Raw genomic sequence first — 26,398 nt, 5'->3', positions numbered from 1 at the left:
AATCAAGTAGAGCAGAAAGGAAGCACCAAATACCTAGTTTGGTCATTAATCTTTACCAGGTAGCTTTTACTGGGATGGCACATTGACTGAAAGAGTTTACAAAGTACAACAGCATCCAGGATGTAGGAGCTAAAAAAAAAAAAAATACTACCAGCTTAATAATGTGTAGGTCCTCGAAAACACTTTTGATCCCAACAGGACTTCATGGACTTCTGAGGACATTATGATGTATAGAACCAGTACATTGGCAGTGGATCTCTTAAAACACGTTACCCCCAAGGATCGGGTCCCCATTCACAACAACAGTAATATGGTGTATGCCAGGAGGCTTCACGGACGGCACGGCACAGAAGAGCTACCCCGTCAAACCAGGACTCCGCAGTCTTATTTACACCTACAGGTCAGTGGACACTCTTACAATGAAGAGGATGCACACATCCTGGACAGGGAGGAATGCTGGTTTGGTCAGGAACGATCATCTCTGAACCAAGAATAAATGCAGTGCTTGCAGTCGTCCCCCACCTATCTGTGAATAGTACTCAGTTTCATGATCACTGATCAATGGCCATGACCCCATGCCCTGTTGTTGGTGCTTCTTTAGGTTATTATGCAAATATATGGTTTTTAATGGTGGGGAAACTGCAGTCAGCCGAGACTGATTAAGTCACTTAGACGAGTGACGAAATATTTCTCCCACTGAAAAGCTACATCCAGATGAATAAAAGCAACTTTGTGAATGTTAGGCAAAAGCACCTGTCTGGATAGGTGAATGAGACTTGTAATAAGTGCTTTGAAATGTCAAAACAAGAATCCCACAAAGTGAAATGGATGCACTGAGGACAACTAAGGGTGAGGTAGCTTGGCCAAGGATACTTTGGTATGCACACTGAAGGAGCTTTCTGGCTTTCTGACTGGTAACCACTGGACCAAAAAAACATTTCAACCTTCTTCTTTAAGGCATTAAGGCAAACAACAAGGTAACTCTTAGGCTGTCTCAAAACACGCATAGTTATATTTAGGTAGATGACAGACATGTAAACCCACAACCTTGATATAGATGAGCAAAAGAGGATGGATGGATAGAAATTAGATTATTTTTAATCATCTCATAATATTTATTACAAAATACGTGTACAGAAAATGAGTTGTACAGTGACGACTCGTTTTCTATTTCATTTATTTTCAATCATAGTCTATTATTCAGTCATCGATAGCTGGAGCGCGCCCCTGAAGGCGCCAGGTGCATAGGGATACTGTTTTCAAGTTCAACAACGTACAACATGCAACATCCTGTGGGGCCCTTCAAAGTGAGAGTCTCGGTAAACATTTTGTATAATTTCTTATAACTTAAGTCTTACAACGATTTAAACGTACAGTAAGCATATATAGATAGTCACGTGTTGGATTTCTGAACTTCAAATAGCATAGAATAGAGCATAAAAACTTATTATAATAGCTTCGTGCTCGTATTTTGAACGCTATCGTACTTCGCTTCCGGTTTCTTCTTCGCGGGCTTTTGGTGACTTGACGCAGGCGCCGCTGCTGCTGTCGTCAACCTGCAGCATCAGAAAACAACAGGCTAAAAACAGACTGGCGTATCCCGGTGAAGATGGTGGCCAAACAGAGGATCCGCATGGCCAACGAGAAGCACAGCAAGAACATCACTCAAAGAGGAAACGTAGCCAAGACGCTGGTGAGCCGCTAACGGACACGCAGAGCGACGCCAACCTGACACGTTAGCCCAGAGAGGTGACGTTCAGCCCGGCGTGAGCGCAGCGGTGATGGTAGTGCTGATGGTGCCAGCTGTCAGTTAAAGGTGTCAGGGTGCTGAGCGTGACTCGGGAGCTTCAGCGTGATATGTGCGGTGTGTTTTATTTCACACTGAGCGGATCGGGGTGTAATTTATTCAGACTGGATTCACTCCGCTCGTGACCGCCGCACACTGCATGTTGCTGTCCGGGTGAAGAGGCTGCCGTTAGGGCAGGAAAATAGCCGAAACCCATTAATTCTGACATGAAATCAGCGGTAAACGTGAGAGCACGTGTGAAATGCATTGATTTAAAAACAAATAATTGGTTGTTATCAAGGAAAAGGAAAATATACCCCAATAATTCCATCACTTTATTTTACTTTACATTGTGGGCCACATACAATCCACTTTGATCCTAAGTGGGTCGGACCGGTGAAACTTTCTGTCATGGTGAAGAAGTTTAACTACACATTAATTACTGAGATATCATAAAGTAACAGAAAAGACATAAGAAATATATTTAAAAAACAAAACAAAAATGATTATAAGTAATGAAACAAAATAAATGATAAAAGGCTTTTTGGTAAATAAAAGAACGCACGATTTATTTATCAGATTTATTTGGTAATTTTTTGGAAATTTTTGTTGTTGTTTGTTTTACTGTGGACCAATTGTTTAAAAAAAATAAGACTTGTAAAACTTACATTTTGGACTTTTAACTTTATTTATGACCTCCTTCACATTGTTTGGCGTCTTCGCCAGGCCAGTTCTGGCTCCTGGGCCTTATGTTGACACCCCTATGTAACCAGCTCCCAGTTTGGATTCAGGAGACGGACTTTAAAACTTTCCTTACTTCATGGATTTCACCTATCACAGGTTATTTGTTATAACGTAACTCCCGCGATAAACGAGGGACCACTGTACAGCACTCTACATTTTTCCTGCTTCCCCTAACCCCCAACCAGCCCCTCACTGAGCCTGATCCTGCTGGAGGATCTTCCTGTTAAAAGGGAGGTTATCCTCCCCACAGTCGCCAAGTCCACTATTGTAGAATGGTTATCTTACAATATGAAGTGCCTTGAGGCAACTGTTTTTGTGATTTGGCGCTATGTAAATAAAGTTGAGTTGAATTGAAAAAACTGTGCAATTTCTACATGCTAGAAAACATTGGTTTCTTTCACTTACAGCATCACAACTATTTGGGCTTAAATTTTAAGAAAGAAATTTGCAAAAGAAATTGCAGAAAAGTTTGTGGTGGCTCATTGCCCAGAAGATTTTTGTGACATCCCCCCCCCCCCCCCCCCCCCCCCCAAAAAAAAAAAGACAAAAAAGAACCAACTGGAGCTTTTCTCTCTTTTAATTGTTTTTGAATCAATGAACGTGGTGTAGTGTGAATGTAGCAAAAGCTGTAAAATCTAAGAAAATACAGTTAATGCCAAAATAGGTGAGCTGAACAAGAGTCTTTGCCCTTTTGACATCCCTGCTACTCAACATGTTTGTCTCACCTGCTCCCACCTTTCACTGAGGTCAGTGCAGGTGAATGGCAAGCTGATGATAGACAGAAAATATCACAAAGCCAAACCAAAAAAAACCCACTGAATTAAATAAGTGAAAATAGATGTTAGATGGCTGGTGTGTACACTAAGGGCACCAATAAAATATGAAGAAATTTAAAAATAGTAATAAAATAGAGGACATGTACAAGGTACTTAATTTGTTTACTTGATCATTGAATTGTTTAATTATTTTATTTGACATAAAAGACCAAAAAAACTGAAATAAAATAAAACGTATTTATTGATTGGTTTTTCTTTTTCCATTATCTGCTCTTCTCGGGTTAATCAAATTACACTGCAGCGCTTGTGAGTCTTATTAGTTACTATTAATTACTTTTAATAAATGACTGTGGAACATTTTAAAATATCTTTAATACGTCCTTCACATTTTCATTTTTATCTGCACTCTTTTCCACTGCTGTGGATTTAAACATTTAGTAACTTTAGTATCTGCTCTCAAGGTCAGTAAAGGGATCATGGAGGGTTGTCTTCTCCACAGGTTTTCTCTTTTCATTTCTGTCAGTCTCAGTAACTCTATTCAGTAATGTCAACATTAGTTTTCTTCACTTATATCCTCCTCCTCATACGTTTCACATCCCAACAGCTGACATGTAACGCAGCATGTCAAACATGCGATCTAGGGGAGCCACGTCCAGCCATCCAGAGGGTCAGATTGGTTTCACCTTTTGTAATGGCTTTTAAATTTTGCTCTAGGTTTCCAATAAAGTTCTGTGATAATCCTTCTCTGGTGATCCCCATGGTACTACACGGGGAGTGGAAGCATTTCTAGACCAAGATGAGCTAAAGACAAGCAGGTTTTGTCTTTTACCACAGTGACGCCAGCTATAAACTACAATGTACAGACACACTGGCCAATTTATAAGGAAGGTGTTGCAAGAACTGTTGATGAAAGTCAGGATGGAATCATACTAATAATAATGGATTGGATTTATTTAGCGCTTTTCAAGGCACCCAAAGCGCTTTACAATGCCACTATTCATTCACACACTGGTGGAGGCAAGCTACAATTGTAGCCACAGCTGCCCTGGGGCAGACTGACAGAAGCGAGGCTGCCATATCGCGCCATCGGCTCCTCTGGCCAACACCAGTAGGGTAAAGTGTCTTGCCCAAGGACACAACGACCAGGACAGAGAGCCCGGGGATCGAACCGGCGACCTTCCGGTTACAGATACGCTTCCCAACCCCCTGAGCCACGGTCGCCCCAATACTGCCATATTATTTACACCAAATTTGGATCCTACCATCTATATATTGCAGCAGAAATTGAGTTTCATAGACCAGGCCACGTTTCTCTGATCTTCCAATGATTCTTGTTCTTAGCTGACAGGAGTTTCACCCAGTGTGGTCTTCTGCTGCTGTAGCCCATCTGCTTCACAGCTCGATGTGTCATGGGTTCATAGATGCTCCTCTGAATGCTTTGGTTGTGATTATCAGGGTTTCTGCTGCTAAATCCTTGAGCTGGTTGCTGGTGTCTGATAAGATATCTACATGTTTTTTGGTTTGTTTTTTTTTTAGAGTGAATGTCTCATTAAATAAGAGAGTAATTTGGAAAGGAATAATATTTTTCTTTCTTTGTTTTTTTTAAAGTTAAAGTGAAAGTTTTCAGACTATAGAGGTATATTTTTTAGATATAAACATACAAATTCTCTCCCTTCTTTAAGTTACTGGCAAAATTTTTACAGGTTGAGCCCACTTGAGATCAAATCAAGTTGCATGTGGTCCAGGTTTAACACATCCAACCAGATGAGCTCATCACGGCTGCTCTCTAAACCTTTGACTGATGAGCCACCGTGTAAAGAGGGAGAGAGAAGTGCTGACCCTGTACCTTTCAGTGTATAATTAGACTCTGAGGTCTATCCATGCAAAAACAGTTGTTGAAGTTTAAGAAACACAGTGACCAGGACAAGGAGCAGGGAAGCCTCTGTGTTTGCTCGGCAGCACATTTTTGCTGACGTACATGATGTGTGTTTCTCCTCCACAGCGGCCACAAGAAGAGAAGTATCCTGTGGGTCCCTGGCTGCTCGCTCTCTTTGTGTTTGTTGTGTGTGGATCAGGTACGGACCTTTTCTTCTTTTTTTTAAATATCTACAGAAGAAAGTGGTTTAAACTGGTCAGTGATGCTGGATTTTAAGACCTAAAGTCAGACTGATGTATCAGTCCGTGTTTAATACCCAGCAGCTCTTTAATGCTTTGATTATCTCACTCAGATGACTGGACCTTCAGTAACTGTGTTAAATTAAGTGTTTTATATACACAGATAAGGCTTATTTCACTTTTAAAGGCTCACTCAAATGTTAATTAATTATGCAGTTGACCATTGGAGCTCCACATCCCCAATCCAGTAGATTTATTAAGCACTCACATTTAATCAGCCTCATTGGAGCAGGGCTGTGTTCACAGGGCAGTGTAGCGTGTCTATTGATGCTTTAAGACTAGAGTGCTGTGAAGTCTCACATCGTGTTACTTGTCTGTTTTTAGTAAAAGAGAGGTTGACCCGTATTAAGCTCCTCCTCCATTTCAGATGACGGTGGCATCAGAAGATAATTCAAACCCAGGGTGTAGTAAATTTATCTCCAAAGCTGAAACGGCCTATCGATTTGCATCACCTTCACGTCACGTCATTGGAGCTTGCGTCATGTAGCTGTGCCGCATGACAACTTCACCAGAAGCCTTACAAATCGCTTAGAGGACAGCATGGATGGGATCAGGGGTTAAAATGTAAATCTAATAACTGTGTATTTTAAGTACTTTATGAATATTTTTATGTTAAAGGGTTAAGTTGTTGTGCTACCACTTGAGTATGATTAAGCCCTAAATATTTCTGTCGTTACAATAACGATGAGAAATTTTGGAAAAGTCACGAACTTAAAAATGTCTTTTAAATGCTCTTTAGAATTCAATTCAAAATGATGAGATTTTCAGTGTGTTTCAGTGAGCGACCCACAAACTGACGCCAAATTTCAGGGACACACATCTGCTGCAGTTTTAAAAAGTGTCACAGAGTTGACAGGACTTTAATGTGGCCTCCATTAAAAAAAAAAAAAAAGAGATGCTGATTGGAGCGGGAAATCAGACCCAGGAACAGGATAGAGAATCCAGATGAGAAATGATGTCATGGCTGTTTACTTCGCTGTTTTTCCTTCCTGTCAGGGCTTTGACGTCGTGTCTCCCTATGTGCTCTCAGCCATATTTCAGATCATCCAGAGCATCCGTATGGGGATGTGATGAAGGAGAAGACTCTGGACCCCTGCCCTCTACCCCCCCAACCCTCCTCATGCCCTCATAGAGCCTGGCTAACCCTCACCTGTCCACCCTCCAGAGGTCCAGAGATGAATGGCACTCCTTGGAGAGAGAGAGAGGGAGAGAAGCGTCCCCCTGAAGCTCACCCTAAAGACACCACCCTGCCCCTGATCAGCGTTTACAGTATTGCAGTCTGTGGTACTGACAGCTTTTCTATGAACAGTCTGAGACCACGCCGGCTGGAGATCGTGATTCATTTTGTGTGTGTGTGAGAGAGAGAGAGAGGTGGTGTGCGACCAGTGATTCCTGCTAACAATGTGCCATATTTGTGTAATTCACTGTCAGTCTATGAAGAATGTTTTTTCAAATAAATGTTGAGCATTTAGAAAACGTCCACGTTTAATTCTGCTGTCGTAGACTCGGTTTTACCAGAGCACGATACTCACTCCACCCGTCAGAGGTTTCATGTTGTAGGTGGCAGCAGGATGGAGCTAAATGCTTTAAATGTCACCTGGGTTACGCATACAGCTCATTTGTAAAGTAGCTATCAGAACTTTGTGCACATAATCATGCATTTCCAGTTTAAATATGGTTTCCCTCTAAACAGAGATGGTGGGTATTTTCAGTAATGAGAGGGATCAGGGGGTGATTTAGAAGTTTGAGAATGACAAACAAAAACACTGCTTTGCTCTTTCTATATTTAAGGTTCAGTTCAGCCACCTAAAGGGAACAAATGCCAGTGCATTAAACCAGTGTGAATATCACCTTGTTCAACTGTGTTACTGCTCTGTGGATATAATACATATTTTTTGTAATATGACTTAATTTCTGCCTGCTAAGATAACATTATTTGATATGTAAACACTGAATTTAATTACATCTGCAAGTTAATCCAAATTTCATATTTATTTATTTTTTTTCCGGAGCTTAAATGCTTTTATTTGGGTTGGAGTTTTTTTAGCGTCACTTTAATGGAGTCTGTAAAATTCCCTGACTCTTAAACACATGCAGAGCCCATTGTGGTTAAATGTAATTGCTCGTAGGAGGCAGTTTCATCTAAAGAAAGCAAGCCATGGGAGGTCTGGCCTCTTTGGATAGTTTTCCCTCCACAGCAACTGAGGAAGGTGAGTTTATTTTATAAGTCATCCACCTGGATATTGGAGATCTTAGAGATTGTAATGGCCTCTCTAACTAATGCTACAGTCACAATGTGCAGCGGTCTCATTCATTTTGTAACAGTTGGAGTCGGACACCTGGTGTACAACTACTTGTTTTCAAAACGACTTTGTTGTGTAAAGATGGGCATAAAACAGCTATGAGATGGGCTCTGTCTGCCATCAGCTTGCAATTGAACAGGGACAAGTGGGCAGCTGTGAGCAATCTGTGATAATAATAATTAATAATAATGTGATAATTAAATGTGAAGTGAAAATTGCTTCCATCTCCATATACATACACAGAAATTTACATAAACTCCTTTTTGAGTCCAGTCAGAATTTCAGATGTTAAACTAATATTGAAGCAGTGGTCACGCTCCAACCTTCTTTAAAAAGAAAAAATATATATATATACACACAGCTGCTAACCAGTTGAGTCAACTCCCTTAGTGCAACTCAACTCTTTGCACTAATTGTCCAGTGGTTGTCAGAGTTTAACATTAGACGAGTTCCCAGGTTTTTTTTTTTTTTCCAGCTGTAGCTGCGAACAGGGAGACCAACCTAACCTCTTTTATTTGACTTTTTCTTTTTAATTTAATGCAATTTCACAGTTACTATATGGAGGGGATACATCAGAGGCAAGTTTTAAGTTAACCAAGTAGTCATCCAGTGTCAACCTCTTGTCTTTCAGTCTCATCACAGAAACATTTTACCAAAGTAATCCTAAAATTAAAGCGATTTCCTCTAGTTTATTTCAAGTTCACAAAATCATGCGTTTTATTTTAGTTAATGCTCCACTCTTGTCCAAATGTGGTCATTCTTTTCATTCATGAGCGCAGTAATTGGACAGGAAAACTGGGGAGGGGAGGAAAAAAAAAGGAGTAATTTCTTCCTTAACCATGTTTATTGAAAGTTGTGAAGTGCAGCTGTCAAGTGCAATTGTGGTATGTATGTTACAATATCTCATCCGGTCATTGCGGAAACATGCACAGAACATGAGCATACAACTGATACAGAGAATGAAAAAGAACATCTCTAGAGTTTGTATTTCCTTTCTTCTTCTTTTTTTTTTTTTTTAAATTGAACTTTAAGATATTGTTCATCCAAAAGTATTTCACTGTCAAAAAAAAAAAAAAAGAAAAAAAAGAGTGCAATACTCCAGAAAGAAAAAGAGAACCAAGTGGAAATGGTTTTACAGTCAAGAGTTAATGTTGCAGTAAGGGTTATGGACAACACAGTCGGGCTGCTTGTTGTCAGTTAAATATCCTAAACTCCTCGTCCATCCACAGTCCTGAAAATACAGCATTAAAAATAGATGACACAGGCTGGGCAAAACTCATCTGCATCAATCTGTGTGACCTAGATAGCATCTGTTGTTTATCTTCACCACCACCTCCTCTCTATTTTACATGATACTTACACTATACAGAAATATACATCATCCTCTGCCCTCTCGAATCTTTTAGGAAAACAAAGAAAAGGGGGAAAAAATGCAGCTTAGCCCAAAAGAAGTCTCAACCCTGTCTGATAAGGTTTAAATTACATGCCACTGCAGGGCTGAGAAAACTGCAATGAGGAGCTTCGAGGGCAAAAACAAGGAGGTTGAAATACTGAAAATAGAATATCATCATCTCCATAAGAAACCAGGGTTTGTTAATACCATCAACCCACAGCTAAAAGATCATACCATCATCATCAATGCTGCTGTAAAGAACCTCCCACCCCAAACTCCCCCATACCAGATGGGGGAGTCTGTGATGATTGCTCACATTCTTCATTTGGAGAAGGCGTCTTCCTCTTGAGTCCGTCAACCTGGAAACTTCTTTTATTTACATCATTCTGCAAAACAGGAAACTATCAATCCTGCTGCTCCACCCACTGGTGTAGTCGACATCACTCAGGCACAGTGATTTTTTTTTTTTCTTTCTATTTAAATCTAAGCATTGTTTCCACTGATGAGCTGTTCCTCTGTAAGACATTCTAGTTGATGAAAAGAGGGGGACTTTTTTTGGCAAATGTTCAAAACAACTTCATGTACAGCATCTCAAGATTGTCGCCCTCCCCCCGCGCCTCCGAGCGCAGCCCCCGCTCGTCCCTCTGTCTGCATCCTTCTGAGATAAAATGTGCAAATTCTCATCTTAACGGCGTAGCCTCCTGCTGTGGAAGGCAAAGTTTGGCTCGGCGGCTGTGCCAGAGCTCAAACAACACAAACAAACAAACAAACAAAAAAAAAGTCAAGTTCTCCACTTGGGCCAGGCTACGCCGAGGGGCCGGAGCTGTGTGTGGCAGACTGGGAGAGGGTGGTGGCGCTTGCGGGTCCCGGCGTGGCGGCCGTTTGAGGGGTAGGTGGCGAGCCGGTCTGAACCTGGGCCTGGAACTGGGCCATCTGTTCGGGGCTCGCCAGCGTCTTCAACAGCGTGTTCTCCTGCTCTAGCTGGGAGTTGCGCTCGATCAGCTCCTTGATCTGCTCCTTCAGCACCTCCACCTCCTCACGCACGGCGTACATCAGGTGACTCTTCACCAGGTCCTGAAAAAGACAGGAGGTAGAGGTTTACGACAGGAATCCACAAACATCAGGTAAATCAGGTTGTGCCTTTAGGCAAAAATCATAATTGTAACCGTTTGATGTGAATTTAAATTTAAGGATGAGGTTGATAAGGAGAAGGATAAAATAACAGGTAGCATCTGTTAAACCAAATGGAAATTGCACATTTTTACATTTAATAGGTATGCACCAATTTGAAACAGCACTATTACAATACCAATGTTTACTAAATAAGCTGTAATCCTCACTGTAAGGAAGAGACTGGACAAGAGTCACAGGATAATACACACTGCTGTTATTCAGTCCCGTTACACACCGAGTACCTTCTTTTGCTGCTTTGCACACATTGAAGTCAGGAGTGAAATGACATTGAATCAAGTTGGTGACGACTAGGGCTGCCACAATTAGTCAACTAGTCACGATTACGTCGACTATCAAAATAATAAGTTTGTGGCAGCCCTAGTGACGACACATTATGCTAACTTTAAATTAAATCTACCAGAGGCTTCTTCCTGTTAATAGGGAATTTTTCCTTCCTACTGTCAGCAAGTGCTTGCTTACAGGGGTGGGGTGGGAGGGGGGGGTCATCTGATTGTTGATGTTTTCTTTATATCACTGGAAGGTCTCTACCTTACAATACAAAGCGCTTTGAGGTGACTCCTAAGGGTTGATCTCCTCAGGGAGACGAATTTAAGGAAGGAAATGTGACACAGCTATTGCCTTATACAAAACTACTAACAATTTTTAGTTGAATTATTTATTTAAAATTTCCTTTTAATTTTATCAATGTTGTTGTGACTAATTAGAAAGTAACATTCTGGATCAGACTTAATTTATTATCCTCTTCAGTTGCTTTCTGATTTCCATAAATCAAATGTTCTTAACAATAAGGGGCATTTATTAAAATCTAACTAGTCTAAGGATCCAGCTCATTTTCAATTGCAAACACCAGCAAAAGAAAAAGCTACCCGTCTTGTGTCTTCACCTGGACCAGATGCTGATGACCTTAAGGTGTGACTATTTGTGCATCATGGGACTGTACACTGAATACTGTTGATCATAGTTTTAATGATCTGGGAAAACAAACATTTAAAGCTGACCTATTTTATTTGGAAAAAGTCAGGAACTTTCATTCAAGCTGAAAGTATCCCTAAATTGAAGCTGTGTGTTATCTTTTCATGGAAAAGCACTGCCAGCCTTCATTATACTGGAATATTTTATGCAAAAACGAATGTTTCGGAAAAAAAAATAAAAATAAACTGCTATAACAACAAAACAACAACAAAATAATAGTTACCTAAAACATTAAACTAACAGTTCATGAAGGAGTAAGTGGAAAGAGATCTTTAGAAGTGAGTCTCTATGTAATCTAATCTGGGATAATACAATAAAAAGATGATGAAAGGAGAAGCATGAGAGGGAATATTCCCAAGGTGCTACGTCAGCAAGCCGACCCACGTTTAAGTGCTAGCCAATCAGAGCCTGAGATATTTATACCCAGGCTGCCAGCCTTCCAGTTTGCCTAGCAACAAGAGCTGACAGCAGGGACAACAGAGACGTTAGATTTTTCTGGAAATAAAGGGCTAGATCTATCCAACTTTGATTATTTTTTGATCGGCTGTTGTGCTTATAATTTTATATTTATTTTATATTTGTAATAATCGGGATGTTCTTTCAACTTGGAACCAGCGGTTAGTTTTGAGTTAGCTAAACTACTTTCACCTTTACGTTGGTCACTCGTCAGTTCTGAAGTCTCACACTATTGCACTCTATTCTCCACGTATTAGCGGTTTTATTTCACAATTCGTTAACGTTTTGTTTGCCAGAGATTCAAATAAACACTTACGCACACTGGGATGACGAAGTTCCAGATATAGGTGATTTAAAGAAGTAAAATACTTTTTTTTTAAAGGAATACCCTATTAAGACATCTTATAGCAATTCGAAGACAACAAATTAAAGGGAAAACTCACCATCGCTTGCTCTATCTTGTTGTCTATGGCCACAACGCTGGCTCCAGATGAACTGCAAGAGAAAAGAGAAATAAATCCATTTTAAGACAAATTGTGCTGCAATGGGAGGGGAAAAAAGAAAAGCAGCAAATAAGATGGATGGAGAGAAATGCAGAGAATAGAGGGAAGGAACCGCAGAGCCTGAGGAGCTCCCTCTATAAAAATGTAGGTCGCTACTAGAAGCATCTGGAATTTTCTATAAAAGCAGGAATTCTTTATGCTCTTTTTTTCCCCTCACAGTGAGCATTTACTGTCAGCTAAGCTGGATGCTACACAGTCATGAGGAAAAGGCACAGCGCTGCAGGTGAAGCAGCTGACGGAGCATTCACCTATTATCGAGCTGGACGTGCGAGCTCTCCGCGCTCAACAGCGACGACAGGAACGATATGGAAAAATTCCTCAGCTGGCACACGCCTAGATCCATAGCCATGGTGTAGCACGGAGCATTCATGCTGTTCATGATTTACACGATCTGCGTGGCACATCTACGCGCTTCTTTCCCTGTGTGTTTTTCCCCCTTTCCTTTTGTTGTTATTGGTCCTCTCTCCGGTAAAGCTCGCGCACTGACTGCAGCGGTACGGATATAAGCCAAGGTCAGTTCATCACAGCGACGCGCGTACACACAGATCTGCAGCTCAGGACGAGGCTGGACGATTTATCCACACACGCGCAGAAAGAAACAGACCTCCGATTGGTGGAGGCTGAGTCTGTTTGCGTAATATATGCAGGGAACGCCCACACCTGCAGCTCTGCCGACTGGTTTCGGCATAAAATCATAGTCCAGCAGCACAAAGGGGGAATATCCGAAAAACAGCTTCCCCCCCATAATCATATATTATTGAATTTAATCATTTTAAATCACTGCTGGATGGCCATATCTTTATCTGTACTCGCAGGCCTAGAGACTAGCTGGCAATCCCCTGGCAACTACCCGTCGCTAGAGGGGAAAAAATTTGAATTCCCTGAATGCTTCTTCAAACATTCTTACAGTGGTGAGGCTCAACATTGACATAAAGGTAAACGTTGTACGTGTATTTGGCGAGCCTTTGCAGAAAATCTTCCTTGCAAATGACCGGCAATCGCAGCAGCTTGGAGATATGTTTTTTTGGCACAACCTGACAAATTTAACCTAAAAACAACAAGCAACCGCTCGCCAACCATTCAGTGAATGCACATTATTCCTCAAAATGGTGAGCACGAAGATCTATGCAGACATCTGCACACCTGCCAGTCATTTGTGACCTCCACATTACTAGTGCACACGCCCCAAACAGTGGGCTTCAAAGTAGTAGAACAGCTTTCTGTACCAGAGAATAATAAAGGAGCAATGCAACTTTTTGCATGGACCAAAAATTAAAACACCAAAATAACGTTTGTAAAAAATCTTCCTAAATAACAAATAACTGAAGATTGTACCAATATGGAGTGCAAACTACAAAACTTGTAAAAAAAAATATGGTGGAGCAGAAAGGGAATGAGCATAACTTAAATACTTATAAATGATCACAACCGTGCTTCAGTAAAGTACATGTAAATGTACTAAGTTGCTTTGCACTACTGGTCCTAGCCACGCTCTCATCCAAACTAAGGCATTATTTCATTGGCATCCATGAGGGCCAGTGTCCATTATGAGAAAGAGCTTATAATACTGAGAAATGGCTCAGGGACAGATAAGACGATAAATTATTTAGATGAGACGCACAAGGTTGACGGACAGGGAATGTATCAGCTACTGCTGCTGTAATCTCCACAGTAAGAAAGACTTTCATCCAAGGGGGTCAAACTTAACGGTAACATTTAGTTTATTACTTAAATTAATTTTCACATGTGTTGTGGTGCCTGTGGCTAACTTAGATCCACTAAATAACCTATAACATTCATATATTTGGAGAACATGGCAACCCCACACAGAACAGCTGAAGTCTGCACCTACATGAATCTGGTTGTGCTCGAGGTTTCTTTCTGTAAAAAGGAAGATCTTCCTCCCTACTGTTGCTGGGGGTATCTCCAATTCTGTAGGGTCAGTGTGCTGTTGTGAATTGATGCTAGAAATAAAACTGAACACTGAAACTTCAGATGAAAGTCAACTTGGTCCATGTAATCTGCACTAACAGAACATAATCAAAAGAACAGTTTAGCTTTTATTTTAGGTTATACAGAAATGAACGTATGTAAAATACTTCAGGTGTGCACTTAGTGTTATTTCGTGTACATATGTTGCCCCCTTGCGGCCTTGTGGTGTATTGCACTGTGAGGATTATTATCAAAGGATTCTGGCATTAAAAAGACTGGAAACCCCCTAACCGCCTTACCAAATGGGAACAGAGATGGTATACATAGAAATAAAAGGTCCTCCACTTCCAGACCATTTACTTTCTCAAATATTTGCAGGCCAAACACCGTATAAGCACATTTCAGAAAAATCCATCACCCCACAAGTCTCTCACCTTATTGAGTAGATTTTAAAAGATGCATAACTGAGGCAGTTTGTCCTCTACATAAAACAGTGTTGACTCTCACAGAATATACCATTATGTATATTACAAACAAAATGACAGAAAGACCTGGGCTTTCCTTTTGAACACAGTGAGTGGGATTTCCAGTGTGAGGGGAGCAGATACCTCTGTTGTAAAACAACCCTTACAAACTCTGAACCCTCTGAAAAAGATCATGTTCACCTATAACAGCCTTATTAGACAACATATTCAATTTTTCATCTGCCATAAACTGTTGCTCTCTGAAACAGTGAAACTATGTAGAGAGAAATCAACATTTGTCTGGCAAATACTGGTCAGACAAATGTGGTTTACATGATTAGTTTTGAGGTTTTGAGCGCATATGGATGATCCATTTCATTTGCTTTTATTATACTGGTATACATGTCTGTATATCATTCTGATTTAGTTTGTGTAAATACTCAGTCCCTCATATCATAATATCTGGATTTATTTGTTGGAATTTACAATAATTCAATGAAGAACTTAATATCTCAATTTCAATTTAGTGAAATAGAACAAAGTGAGGAGTTCTTTAGTGCCATTTCATAAAGTTGTACACCTATACTTTTTCAGATTGGTTGTTTTTCATGTTTTGACTGCTGTAGCACATTAAATTACAGATTTTTGGGATACATACAAGTACATCTGATGTGCAATGGCTGTGTTGGGTTAAAAAAAAAGTTAAAACAGAAAGAAAAGTAAATAAAGCAGATGCTCCTTCTTACTGATGCAAGATGATCCATGTCTACACATTTGAGGTTTTACTTCAGAGAAATATTGGTAATCTTACGTTATTTTATTTCATCCTATTCAACTGAGCTTTTTTCATTATGATTAATTTCACTTCCACTAATTTTGTTTTGTTGTTGGTTGTGTTTACTGTTTTGGTTGCTATAATGTGGAAATTTTGCTACTATTTGTAAACATAAAGACCTCTTATCTTACCTAACTCTACACACTCAAAAAGTTTTTTCACACACATTACAGATGGGAGTCTTTCTCCAACAGACTCAAACAACTCCTACATTTCCAGACATTTCCACATCAGACATCCACAGAGCACCACCTTCTCCCATATACCTCCCTACGCCCTGTGAAAAGGTCACTCTCACACATTCCCCAAACACATGCAAAGTCCTCAAAATCTCTTATACAAACTCTTGACATTCACGCCTCTGATCACACCCATGTCCACATCATACAGCAATCAAGCCACAAAACTAGTGTGAAGAAACTTAAGGTCCAGTTTCTGTGGTCAGAATGAGTTAATGTTTCATCAGGAGGTCAGAATGCGAATTATAACCAGACTGAGAAACGGGCTTGCCAGCAAGCACAGGACAGCTATGAAGACAAATCTGTGGCAAGCAAGCTGGTATAAAACAAAGAGGACTCAACATCCCCATGAATTCAACTCAAGGCCCCAAAAAGTAAATGCCTGTATTATTACAATTAAAACCCTGAATCAAGAGCTAAAGACTGAACAGAGCAACGTGTAAAACATTCACTTGGATTTTAATGTTAACACTTTATAACTTCTTTGAACTTCTGTCGTTTCAAGTTTTATTGGTTTCTTTTATTAAACATAAGGTACACACATACACATAAAACTGCTTTTTATATTTCTATGTATTCTTATTCTTACAAATAGTCACAAGCGTCAATGATCTTGTGCCTTTGTCCTGCAGTATTACGCCCAAGAATAATTTTCCATCAGGAAAACTGAGGCACTGAGTACTACTGATTGTGGAGCTTAACCCTCAAGGGGCCATATGATGCACAACTACTGTCTTTATTTTATTTATTTATTTATGTAAGAAAGACTGGATAAAAACAATAATTCTCTACATCTAAGATTTGCACACTGTAGCTAATTATTTTTATTACTGATTAGTTTGGTAGCATCATATTTAAGTTACATGTTTTACTGAGCCAGCAGTAAAAATGAAACCAAAGCTACAAACAAAAAAAACAGTAAAATCTCAGAACTGCAAAACTGGAATGATGAAATTTTGGGCATTTTTACATTTTGATGTATGAAGTACCACAGCAGGCTGTGTATAGAGAAGAATGGGAGGGGTCTAATCTTAGTGTTTTCAGGTGAAGTATTCAAAAACAAAGCACCAGCTGGATACCAGAAGTCACCTTTACAAATGGTGGCTTAAGCTAATTTGGGCATCAGTAAGCACCAATACTATGAACAAACTGTTTTTTGTACTCATGCCCGCCTCGCACACCCTCGTCCTCAGTCAAACACTCACCGAAAAGCCAAGTACCTCAATAAGAAGCTCTGAGCCGTGCTTATCTCTTCCGGTCAATTGACTGGAAGAGGGTTTAGCCAATTATCCACACCCCAAATAGCCAGTACAAGAGCGGCTGCTGAGGAGTAACACCCACGCATAAGATCCAAATTAGACCTACACATATGGAGAGTTACATTGAGGCTTGGTAGGAGCTATATGTGTTTATGCTGAAAAATTTGATGCACTTCCAGGAAAAGCCAGGAACAAGCTTTTCAAGGTGCAACTTGCACAACAACACTACTGAAACTTAGTAACTTCGTTTCCCCACATGTGATTTAAACCTAATAGAGTCCTAAACTAAAGCCCTCATCAGTGAAGACAGAGGGGTTTTTCTTTTTACCTTCTAGCACAAAATTTTAAATTGGTTATAAAGTTTTAACTCAAATTATCAAATAGATCCAGAGTTTCTGACAGAAACGTAGTTAAGTCCGGAGGCTGGGAGAAACTGAACTGATGGAAACAGGTGAATAGGCTAACAGCTACAGCACCACTTCTAAAGAAGTTGGGACACTGACAATGTTATAAACCTATATTTCATTCACAGTTGATCAGAAACCATATCAAATGTTTAAAACTGAGAAAATATACCACTAACAAACAAACATCCCCTCAACTTTAAACAACAGTCCATAAACATCTGAGGAGAGCAGCCAAACAGAGGAATGTTGTCCCATTCTTGTCTGATAGAGGATTCACGTTGGTCAGCAGTCCCAGCTCATCTTTGTTGTGTCTTATTAGTTTCATGATTTTCCATTGGTTAAAAAGTTGGAATGCAGGCAGGGCAACTCCTGAAATGTGTTGCTGCCATCAAAGTTAAACAGAGTGAATATTTTTAACAAACTAATAAAATGTCTTAGGTTAAACATTTGATAGTTTTCTGTGTTCTACTGAAATCTCATAGACTGTCTATGAGATTTCAGTAGAACAGAACTGCACCTCAATGAATATACAACCCAAGAGATGACTGAATAAACAGTCTAAATATCCTGGTGCTTGAGCTTGACTGTGGGCCAAATTAGACGCACATGTACTCTTTCGCAAATGTGAGTGGTCCAAATTTAGTAAAACTGCAAGTTGGCATCCTAACCAGCTAGCACCAGCTTTTGCCCACAAACTACTACATTTGTATCGATTGCCTCCAGAATTCAAAGAATAGTCCAATAGTTGCCAGTGAAGATTATGCAGTATTTTTGTTTGTGATACCCAGGCCTACTCTGCACAACGTCATTCAGAAACCACAAAAGTCGCCCCCTGCTGGCCATCACGAAGATGCAGTTCACATTTTCCCACCTTTTGACTGGTGGGAAAAGTCAAAAGGTGGGAAAATGTGAACTTTTTCCCATGGCTCTGTCAGTGCGCCCCAGGGTGGCTGTGGCTACAATGTAGCTTGCCATCACCAGTGTGTGAATGTGTGTGTGAATGGGTGGATGACTGGATATGTAAAGCGCTTTGGGGTCCTTAGGGACTAGTAAAGCGCTATACAAATACAGGCCATTTACCTTTTTTTTTTTTTTTTGGAATCAGGTAACACAGAAATAACAAATCAAATTTTATTTAATTACAACTGTGGTTTTCAGACATAAAAACAAAGCAAGCATCATTTTTCCTTTACAGCTGAAGCTTTAGTCCCTCTGTAAAAGCCCAAAGTAACTCCTCACCAGGCTGCAGCATGTTTACCACTACAAACACCCTCCAGTGAACTATATACTCCACACTGCACCTTTGGAAAAAACATAAAAAAAAACCCCAAAAACTAATCCAGAGTTGAAGCACCTCACATTTTCAATTAGACATTAGTACCCATTTTCCAACTCTATTTAAGGCATGTTTTCATTGCTGAGGTCTGCATGAGTGTGTTCTTTGTTTCTATTAAGAAAGGCAGCAATTAAAAGCATCCATCCAAGGCTGGAGCCTATCTCAGCTGTCCCAGTATACCCAGGACAGGATGGCTCACCAGTCCATCACAGTCATTAAAAACATTTCAGTTTATTTCTGCCACCACCATGTGCCACAGATGCAGTGAACCCATTAAAATGCTGCTATGAAAGTCACAGTAATTCTTCTTTATTCTGTTCGCTGATGTATTACAGAACACTGTAGTGTTTAAACTATGCATGCAATAACTGGCAGTGTCATACGCAGGTCAGCCAACCGATGAATGGCCTCGCTAGTTTGCTGTAAAACAACACACCAGCCCAGTGACCTAATGAAGAAACTTAGAGAAATAACCCAGCTCCTGGATGATGTTCTACTTTTATCTGACCACAATTACTGAGCACTTATTTCAATAAAAAACTATGTACATGTAGCTGATACCATTATAAGTATAATGTACTTTATACAACACCAACAACAATGATTTTAACGCATTTTCAGTGCATATTATCAAGAACACCTCAACAGGAAGTACAGAAATGACACTGTGGGCTGCATCTGCTGCAAAAATAGGACTTCATATGAGATGATGGAGGAGATGGCCCATTTTGTAACAAGAGGCCAATTTAAAAAATAAAACAGCAGAAATTGGCCAAAAAAAAAAAAAAGCAGCATGCTGTAGGTTTTAATTACTCACCCCACCAGAAGATATGAGTAAGCAGCACACATGGACTACAGAGTGTATCGTCTACTCGCCATCTGCACATTTACTATACATCAAACACTCCCTACAGTTTATCTGCTACACGTGAATTAAAAGAACATGCAGTGCTAATGCACCCCTGAAGCCCTGCATGACTGAAGGACAATATAGCCATGCAGCCTTTTGTGTGCAGCTACTGTAGTGACTGGTCTATTCACAGCTACCGTATACAGACCCCTTTAGGGAAGGGGGTGAGGTGGTGATGGCGGTGGGGGTTCCCTGTTTTCATTTTACCTTTTGAGATGCTGCTCCAGCTCCCAGAACAAAAGCTTCATTGCCATCTCGTCATGGCCTTGCACTCGTATCCCCCGCGCTCTCATGGAGCCGTCCGTCAGCAGCAGCATATACACTCCAGAGTAAGCGCAGCAGCAGTGTGTCCCTAACCTTCTTTGTTTAGTGTGGGTTTTTTTGTTTTGTTTTTTTAAAACAAACAAACAAAAAAAAACCCACACCACTCGTACCCTATTAAATTCAGCGTGCTAGATCACAGCAAAAGACGCAGCTGTAGCTGGACAGTGAATAAAAGGCAGCGTGCCAGGTTATGACTGTACGTGAGCTCCTTATTTTTTTCCTCGGTCACTCATTTGTGTTTGAATGGCTGACTAGTGAGTGATTTACTGAATACAGCCAGTTACTGAGCCGGTGGTGACGTGTGATCATGTGATAGGAGTTACATAAACCATCACCGCAGATTAGCATGTGGACCAATGAGTTCCCTGCTCCTGTGGTCTCTATAGACCACAGGAGACCACAGGATGCATATAGACATATGCAAAAAAATAAAATAAAACAGATCTTAAAAAAAGATTACACGGAGTCTCAGTTTGTAGCATTCTTTGGTCTCAAGAACTGCAAATCAGTCCTTTAACCTTTAGTGACAGAGATTAATAATGCTACAAAATTCCCTTGAACTCAAAGTCAACAGGATTTTAGGGTTTCCCGTCAAAGACGGTAAGAGCATTCCTGACACTGGTTACTTAACTCGCCACTTCAAACCAAAACATGTCTTTGTCCTTTTACGAGTACATATGCCAGCCCGTTGTGTGACAGACCAGAGACCCTGTGCTTTAGGGTCTTATCTTGTCATATCTCATTGGATGGCAGCTTTAAGATGGCTTAGTGCTTTCCACAGATAGAAAACACAACATGTACTCACAGGGCCTCTGCTGGCTTAGAGACAGCCCGCCAAGAAACAACAGGTAAAGGATGAGCACAATCCAGGGGATATGAATCAGTACCACATGACTTCTGGGCAGCTCATGCCACACCCCGTTTATGGCATTATTTATTATTGCCATAATTATTATTATTATTATTTATTATTTTTATTTTAAGCAAACCATATTCTTAGAGATTATTTTTATTCTAACGGGTGTGTTGAAGGACTCATTTTTTAGTTTTTGAGTTAATGTTTTATATTCAACTATATTTCCAGTGGACAGACTTTTATTTATTTCCATCCATCCATCCATCTTCATCCGCTTTATCCGGGGCCGGGTCGCGGGGGCAGCAGCCTAAGCAAAGAGGCCCAGACCTCCCTCTCCACAGCCACCTCCTCCAGCTCATCCGGGGGAACACCAAGGCGTTCCCAGGCCAGCCGAGAGATATAATCTCTCCAGCGTGTCCTGGGTCTGCCCCGGGGCCTCCTCCCGGTGGGACATGCCTGGAACACCTCACCCAGGAGGCGCCCAGGGGGCATCCTTACCAGATGCCCAAACCACCTCAGCTGGCTCCTTTCGATGTGGAGCAGCAGCGGCTCTACTCTGAGCCCCTCCCAGATGGCCGAACTTCTCACCCTATCTCTAAGGGAGATGCCAGCCACCCTTCGGAGGAAGCTCATTTCCGCCGCTTGTATCCGCGATCTCGTCCTTTCGGTCACTACCCACAGCTCGTGGCCATAGGTGAGGGTAGGGACGTAGATCGACCGGTAAATTGAGAGCTTCGCTTTTACACTCAGCTCCCTCTTCACCACGACGGACCGGTGCAGCGTCTGCATTACTGCAGCTGCAGCCCCAATCCGTCTGTCGATCTCCGGCTCCCTTCTCCCATCACTCGCGAACAAGACCCCGAGATACTTGAACTCCTCCACTTGGGGCAGGACCTCATCCCCGACCCGGAGTGGGCACTCCACCCTTTTCCGGCTGAGAACCATGGCCTCAGATTTGGAGGTGCTGATCCTCATTCCCGCTGCGTCACACTCGGCTGCGAACCGCTCCAGTGCTCCTCCGTGAATCGCAACCTTATCGTGGTGGAGGGGTTTGTGTGTCCCAGGGATCCCAGGGGCTATGTTGTCTGGGGGCTTTTGCCCCCTGGTAGGGTCTCCCATGGCAAATTGGTCCTGGGTGAGGGACCAGACAAAGAGCGATTCAGAAGACCCCTATGAAAAAAACACAGAGGGAACAGTTTACCCTGCCCGGGATAGGGTTACCGGGGCCCCGCCCTGGAGCCAGGCCCGGGGAGGGTGCCCGAGGGCGAGCGTCTGGTGGCCGGGCCTTAGTCCATGGGGCCCGGCCGGGCACAGCCCGAAGAGGAGACATGGGCCCATCCTCCCGCAGGCCCACCACCCGCAGGAGGCACCATAGGGGTCGGGTGCATTGTGTGCCGGGTGGCGGCCAGGAGCGGAGGCCCTGGCGGACTGACCCCCGGCTGCCAAGACTGGCAGACTTTTATTTATTTACAGAAAATAATTAAAACTTAAAAATGAGGAATACTTATTAAAGAAAGGGCCCCCTTTTACAGTACATATGAACACACATTTCCCTTCTGAGGCTAGTAAGACAAACAATTACTCCATACTTGCTAGTAACTGAGCACACAGCTGACCTGCACCTTTCTGCAGCCTAAACACATGCAAAAAGTTAAACTACACAGAAGCAGATGCACTGCTGGGTTATCATGCATTTACTTCTTATTTTGAACCATCAGAAACCAGACTTCCCATAGACCTGAGGTGACCTCTGTTGCTTAATTTCACAGATATGATGATTAGCTTCAAAAGTTGGGTACTTCCAACATGCAGTCATCATCCTCATATCATCATCTCAGAGTAACTTTCTGATCGACCACAGACTCGACGTTTATCTCAGTGGGTGCTTTTTAGACTGAAATCCTTTGGGTGGGGGAGAAATTCTCACAAAGCCACACCACATTTTTAAAAAGTGCCAGATTTAGCCACACGTTAATTTTCGCCTATAGACTCTGACAAGCGAACAGCACAAAAGAAAACAGAAAAAAAAAACAAGCACAAGAAAAATAGAACAACAATAATGTTGTATGGAGAAAAATTAATACCACCATTACACCAGATTTCACAGTAAACTATACATGATTAAGTTGGAATGACGTATTTGCAGTTTCCTGTCATAACATGCTTTTGATGTAGCTAAAATTTAATAGGAGTAATTTTATTCTGATGTTATCTGTCTCCTTAATTACTTCTAATTTGTTTTTGTCTATCCCTAATAAATATATAGTTTCTGGTTTAATTCACTCTTTTAAAAAAAAAAAAAAAAAAAAAAAAACATGGCGGCCAGTTCTGCCATGTCTAAAGGGAAAATGTAAACTGTAAATGTTTTTTTAAAAAAAAAAAAAAAAAGAAAGGACCTGGCGCGTCCCAGTGATGAGAAAAGAGGCCCATTGAATTGTTGAATTGTAAAGGCTTTTGGCTGTGCTGTAGTTTGATAGTGGGGAGCACACACAGACTTTACCAGTAAGTCCTGGCAGTGGTTTTTCCACTGTGACACCCTGACTATGGAAAATGACAGAGAGCTACTGAGTGAGTCAGTCAGAGAAGCAGGGAGGAATGATGAGTGGTCATTTTGGCATCCATACGTGACAGAGGGATGGGCTTTTCGAACATTTGGGCTGACAGCAGCAAGTCCTCAGTCCTCACTCTAAATTAAAAGTCACACATGAGGGGAGAGGCAAAGGAGGAGGGAGAGAGTCGGCCAGAGACATGGGGACTGGAATGGCCTAGATCCACCGCCTCTGCATTAGTACTCTCACTGAGTCATACGGCGAGAAGGGAGAGAGGCACAAAGGAATGCATGTTTCAAATATAAAGAATATTCAGTTTGACGACTTATATTCGCAATAACTTTTTAGCTAAGCAAATTGAATTGTACAATGTCACCTTTACTGCCACCAAACCTGCTCATTAAGTATAATGTCAGTACCTATGTCCTTCAGTTCCCAAACAAATGACTGAAAATTATAAATGGTCTGCAACATTAACATCCAGACATCCATGACAAAGATGACTCGTGAGGTCCATATACAAAATGGAGAGAGATACTACGGACATCAGCCACTGTTTCTGAAGTCTCTTGTTGAAGCCTTAAGTTGAGCATTTTTGCGAGGAATGTATGTGACGAGGAAGGGTGGGTGCTAATGAGCAGACAACCACAAGTTATCAGGGTGGGGTTTACCACCACTGATAATCCTCCATTTTGAAACACGGCATGACCAAAAAACAAAAAACTTGAAAAAATATTTATATGATCAAAAATTAGTGATTAAGCCAATAAACTCAACAGCTAAGTGTTTACTGAGGCTAAAAAGATATTTTCACATGGCACATCAGTGATCAGCTACCCATGGATTACAGGTTAGATGCTGAAATGTCTGCAAACATTTGCCAAGCAGCAGTTAAACTGTGAAAAGGTGATGCAAACCAGAAAAAGAGAAGATTCGCCTTTGAAGTAAAAGTAAAACGTTTTTATCACTAAAGTTAAAGTCCCTAATCAGCAGACATCAACATGCCATCACATGGCAGGGAGAGGACATTGAAAATGGACCAAATCTCAGCCAAGAGAAAGTCTGAGATGATCTCACAACACGGGTTAGTCATTAATATGGTGCAATGTGGGGCAGCTTGGTGGCTAGCATGTTGCCTTCAATTTACTTACTACAATTTTTTCTCTTTTCTGTTTAAATATGCAACAGGCTTCAATTTGCATAAATATCCAATAGACAAAGAACAAGAAAATAAATACTACATGATGTATTTAAGCCATTATTTTTCCACTAGTCTAAAAGAAGACATGTTATAAAAGCAAAATAAACCAGTACCTCATAATTCATTATGAATAAAAACCAACTGTGTTTTTGCCTGAAGTCTCTCTCACACACACACACACTCACACACACACACACACACACACACACACACAGTTACGTAAGCTGTGATGGTTTGTGAGCAGCAGGTTTGAATAATGCGGAGTGAAACCTGGCATTAAAAGGATTAGCAGCCAAAGAAAACACAGTGCTCTGTCCAGACATCAGAGGACAGAAATGATGCTCACATCAGCAATAAAAGGGGAGGAGAAAAAGGCAGTAAGCATGTCCAAATGATGCACTGATACTATGGGCCTCTACACAGGATTGATTTTAATGACTGGTAACTTTATAAGTTGTGTGATAAATTTAATTAAAAGAAACAAATATTTCTGACATCTGTAATGGTCCTGTAAAGTGACTGATCAATAAATCAACTGATATTGACCTATCATAGATATATCAGCACCGTTACCCCACACAGGCGCATTGTATTTGTGGTGGCAGTTGGAAAAAGGGCCCTGCACTTACATGCCAAAGGAGGGTCACCCACGCTTTTCCAGTAAAGCAGTAAACAGTATAATTTATGATGATAACTGATGGTAAAAAACTGCTTTGCAGTCGATTCCTCATCCTGCAGGTGAACTCTTAATTCCACCATCTACAACTGCAGGCCATGTTCTTCTCTGCAGCCTCAGTTTCAAACAATTCCAGTGCAGAGATCGTTCAACACAGTGAATTTTAAATCAGCTTTAATTCAAAGGGTTTTGCGATTACAGCTATTTTTACACATAGTCACCCAATTTTCATTATAGGAACCATTTGCTGTACTTGGAAGAAAATTTGCAGTCAATAGCTCAATGTCCAAAACACCAAATGCTGTGTTTTCACCCTGGAGATGCTCTGCCAGACCTTTATATCAGCCACTTTCAGATGCTGCTTGTTTGTGGGTTTCTCTGCCTTCAGTTTCAGTGTTTCTTTCTGTTAATTTTTAATGCTATGAGGGAACAGGCTGAAAATCTGCACTACAAACTGCATTAAAATATAATATAATATAATAGGATATATATTTGAGGGGTTTAACCTCCCAAAAATCAAATCCTTAAGCGTCTGTGAGGGTGGAAAACTGAGTCACACTGATGTCTGGGTTACAAACCATTACAACTCACACCTGCTACAGAGTCACCACTTTAAAAGCTATCACAAGGTGTTATAAGTGTGTTTGTGTTGGCTGGTGAGTGGCTGATATTCTCATACAGACACACAAGTCTGACTGAGTCATCTGCACCTCTCATGCCCTGCTCTACATCTCAACAAATTTCCCTCCATATTCAACAGGTTTCTCAGCCAAATCAGGGAAAGCAGTGGGCAGAAGCAGCGGTACTGAAATACTTTTTGGCCAGCGGCATCAGCACAGTCATGCGTTTCTATTTTAGAACTGATGATGTGCATTAAACAATGGTCTCTCCTAGGGATGGGCATTATTCTAATGAATAGCCAGCAGCTAATAGGATGTAACAGAACAAAAACTAATCACACCATGCTACTAAAAAGCAAGCGCTGTACTCTTTATGCACAATTATAGCTTCTCACATCGAGAACATTTAAGATGCACTTCCTGTTTGC

At 41.0% G+C, this 26,398-nt stretch overlaps 2 protein-coding genes across 2 annotated transcripts in view; one reads left to right on the top strand and one right to left on the bottom strand.

Moving 5' to 3' along the window:
- Window positions 1-1,502: 1,502 nt before the first annotated feature.
- Window positions 1,503-6,956, top strand: serp2 (stress-associated endoplasmic reticulum protein family member 2). Its single transcript, XM_006802408.3, has 3 exons — window positions 1,503-1,693; window positions 5,309-5,381; window positions 6,512-6,956. Exons 1-3 carry the CDS (start codon window positions 1,610-1,612, stop codon window positions 6,550-6,552), a joined length of 198 nt encoding a protein of 65 aa, XP_006802471.1. The 5' UTR covers window positions 1,503-1,609; the 3' UTR covers window positions 6,553-6,956.
- Window positions 6,957-8,609: 1,653 nt separating this feature from the next.
- LOC118453369 (TSC22 domain family protein 1-like) overlaps window positions 8,610-26,398 on the bottom strand; it is a 40,690-nt gene continuing 22,901 nt past the window's right edge. Inside the window, exons 2-3 of the mRNA XM_087829732.1 lie at window positions 12,243-12,294; window positions 8,610-10,251 (exon numbers count right to left, since the gene is read on the bottom strand). Of these exons, the coding sequence (XP_087685858.1) occupies window positions 9,982-10,251; window positions 12,243-12,294 (322 nt within the window). The 3' untranslated portion in view covers window positions 8,610-9,981. The remainder of the gene's footprint in view (window positions 10,252-12,242; window positions 12,295-26,398) is intronic.

The sequence above is a fragment of the Neolamprologus brichardi genome, chromosome 16 (assembly GCF_056152115.1).
Source record: "Neolamprologus brichardi isolate AB-2024 chromosome 16, ASM5615211v1, whole genome shotgun sequence".
NCBI lineage: Eukaryota > Metazoa > Chordata > Actinopteri > Cichliformes > Cichlidae > Neolamprologus > Neolamprologus brichardi.
This window is presented reverse-complemented; position numbering and strand designations above follow the sequence as displayed.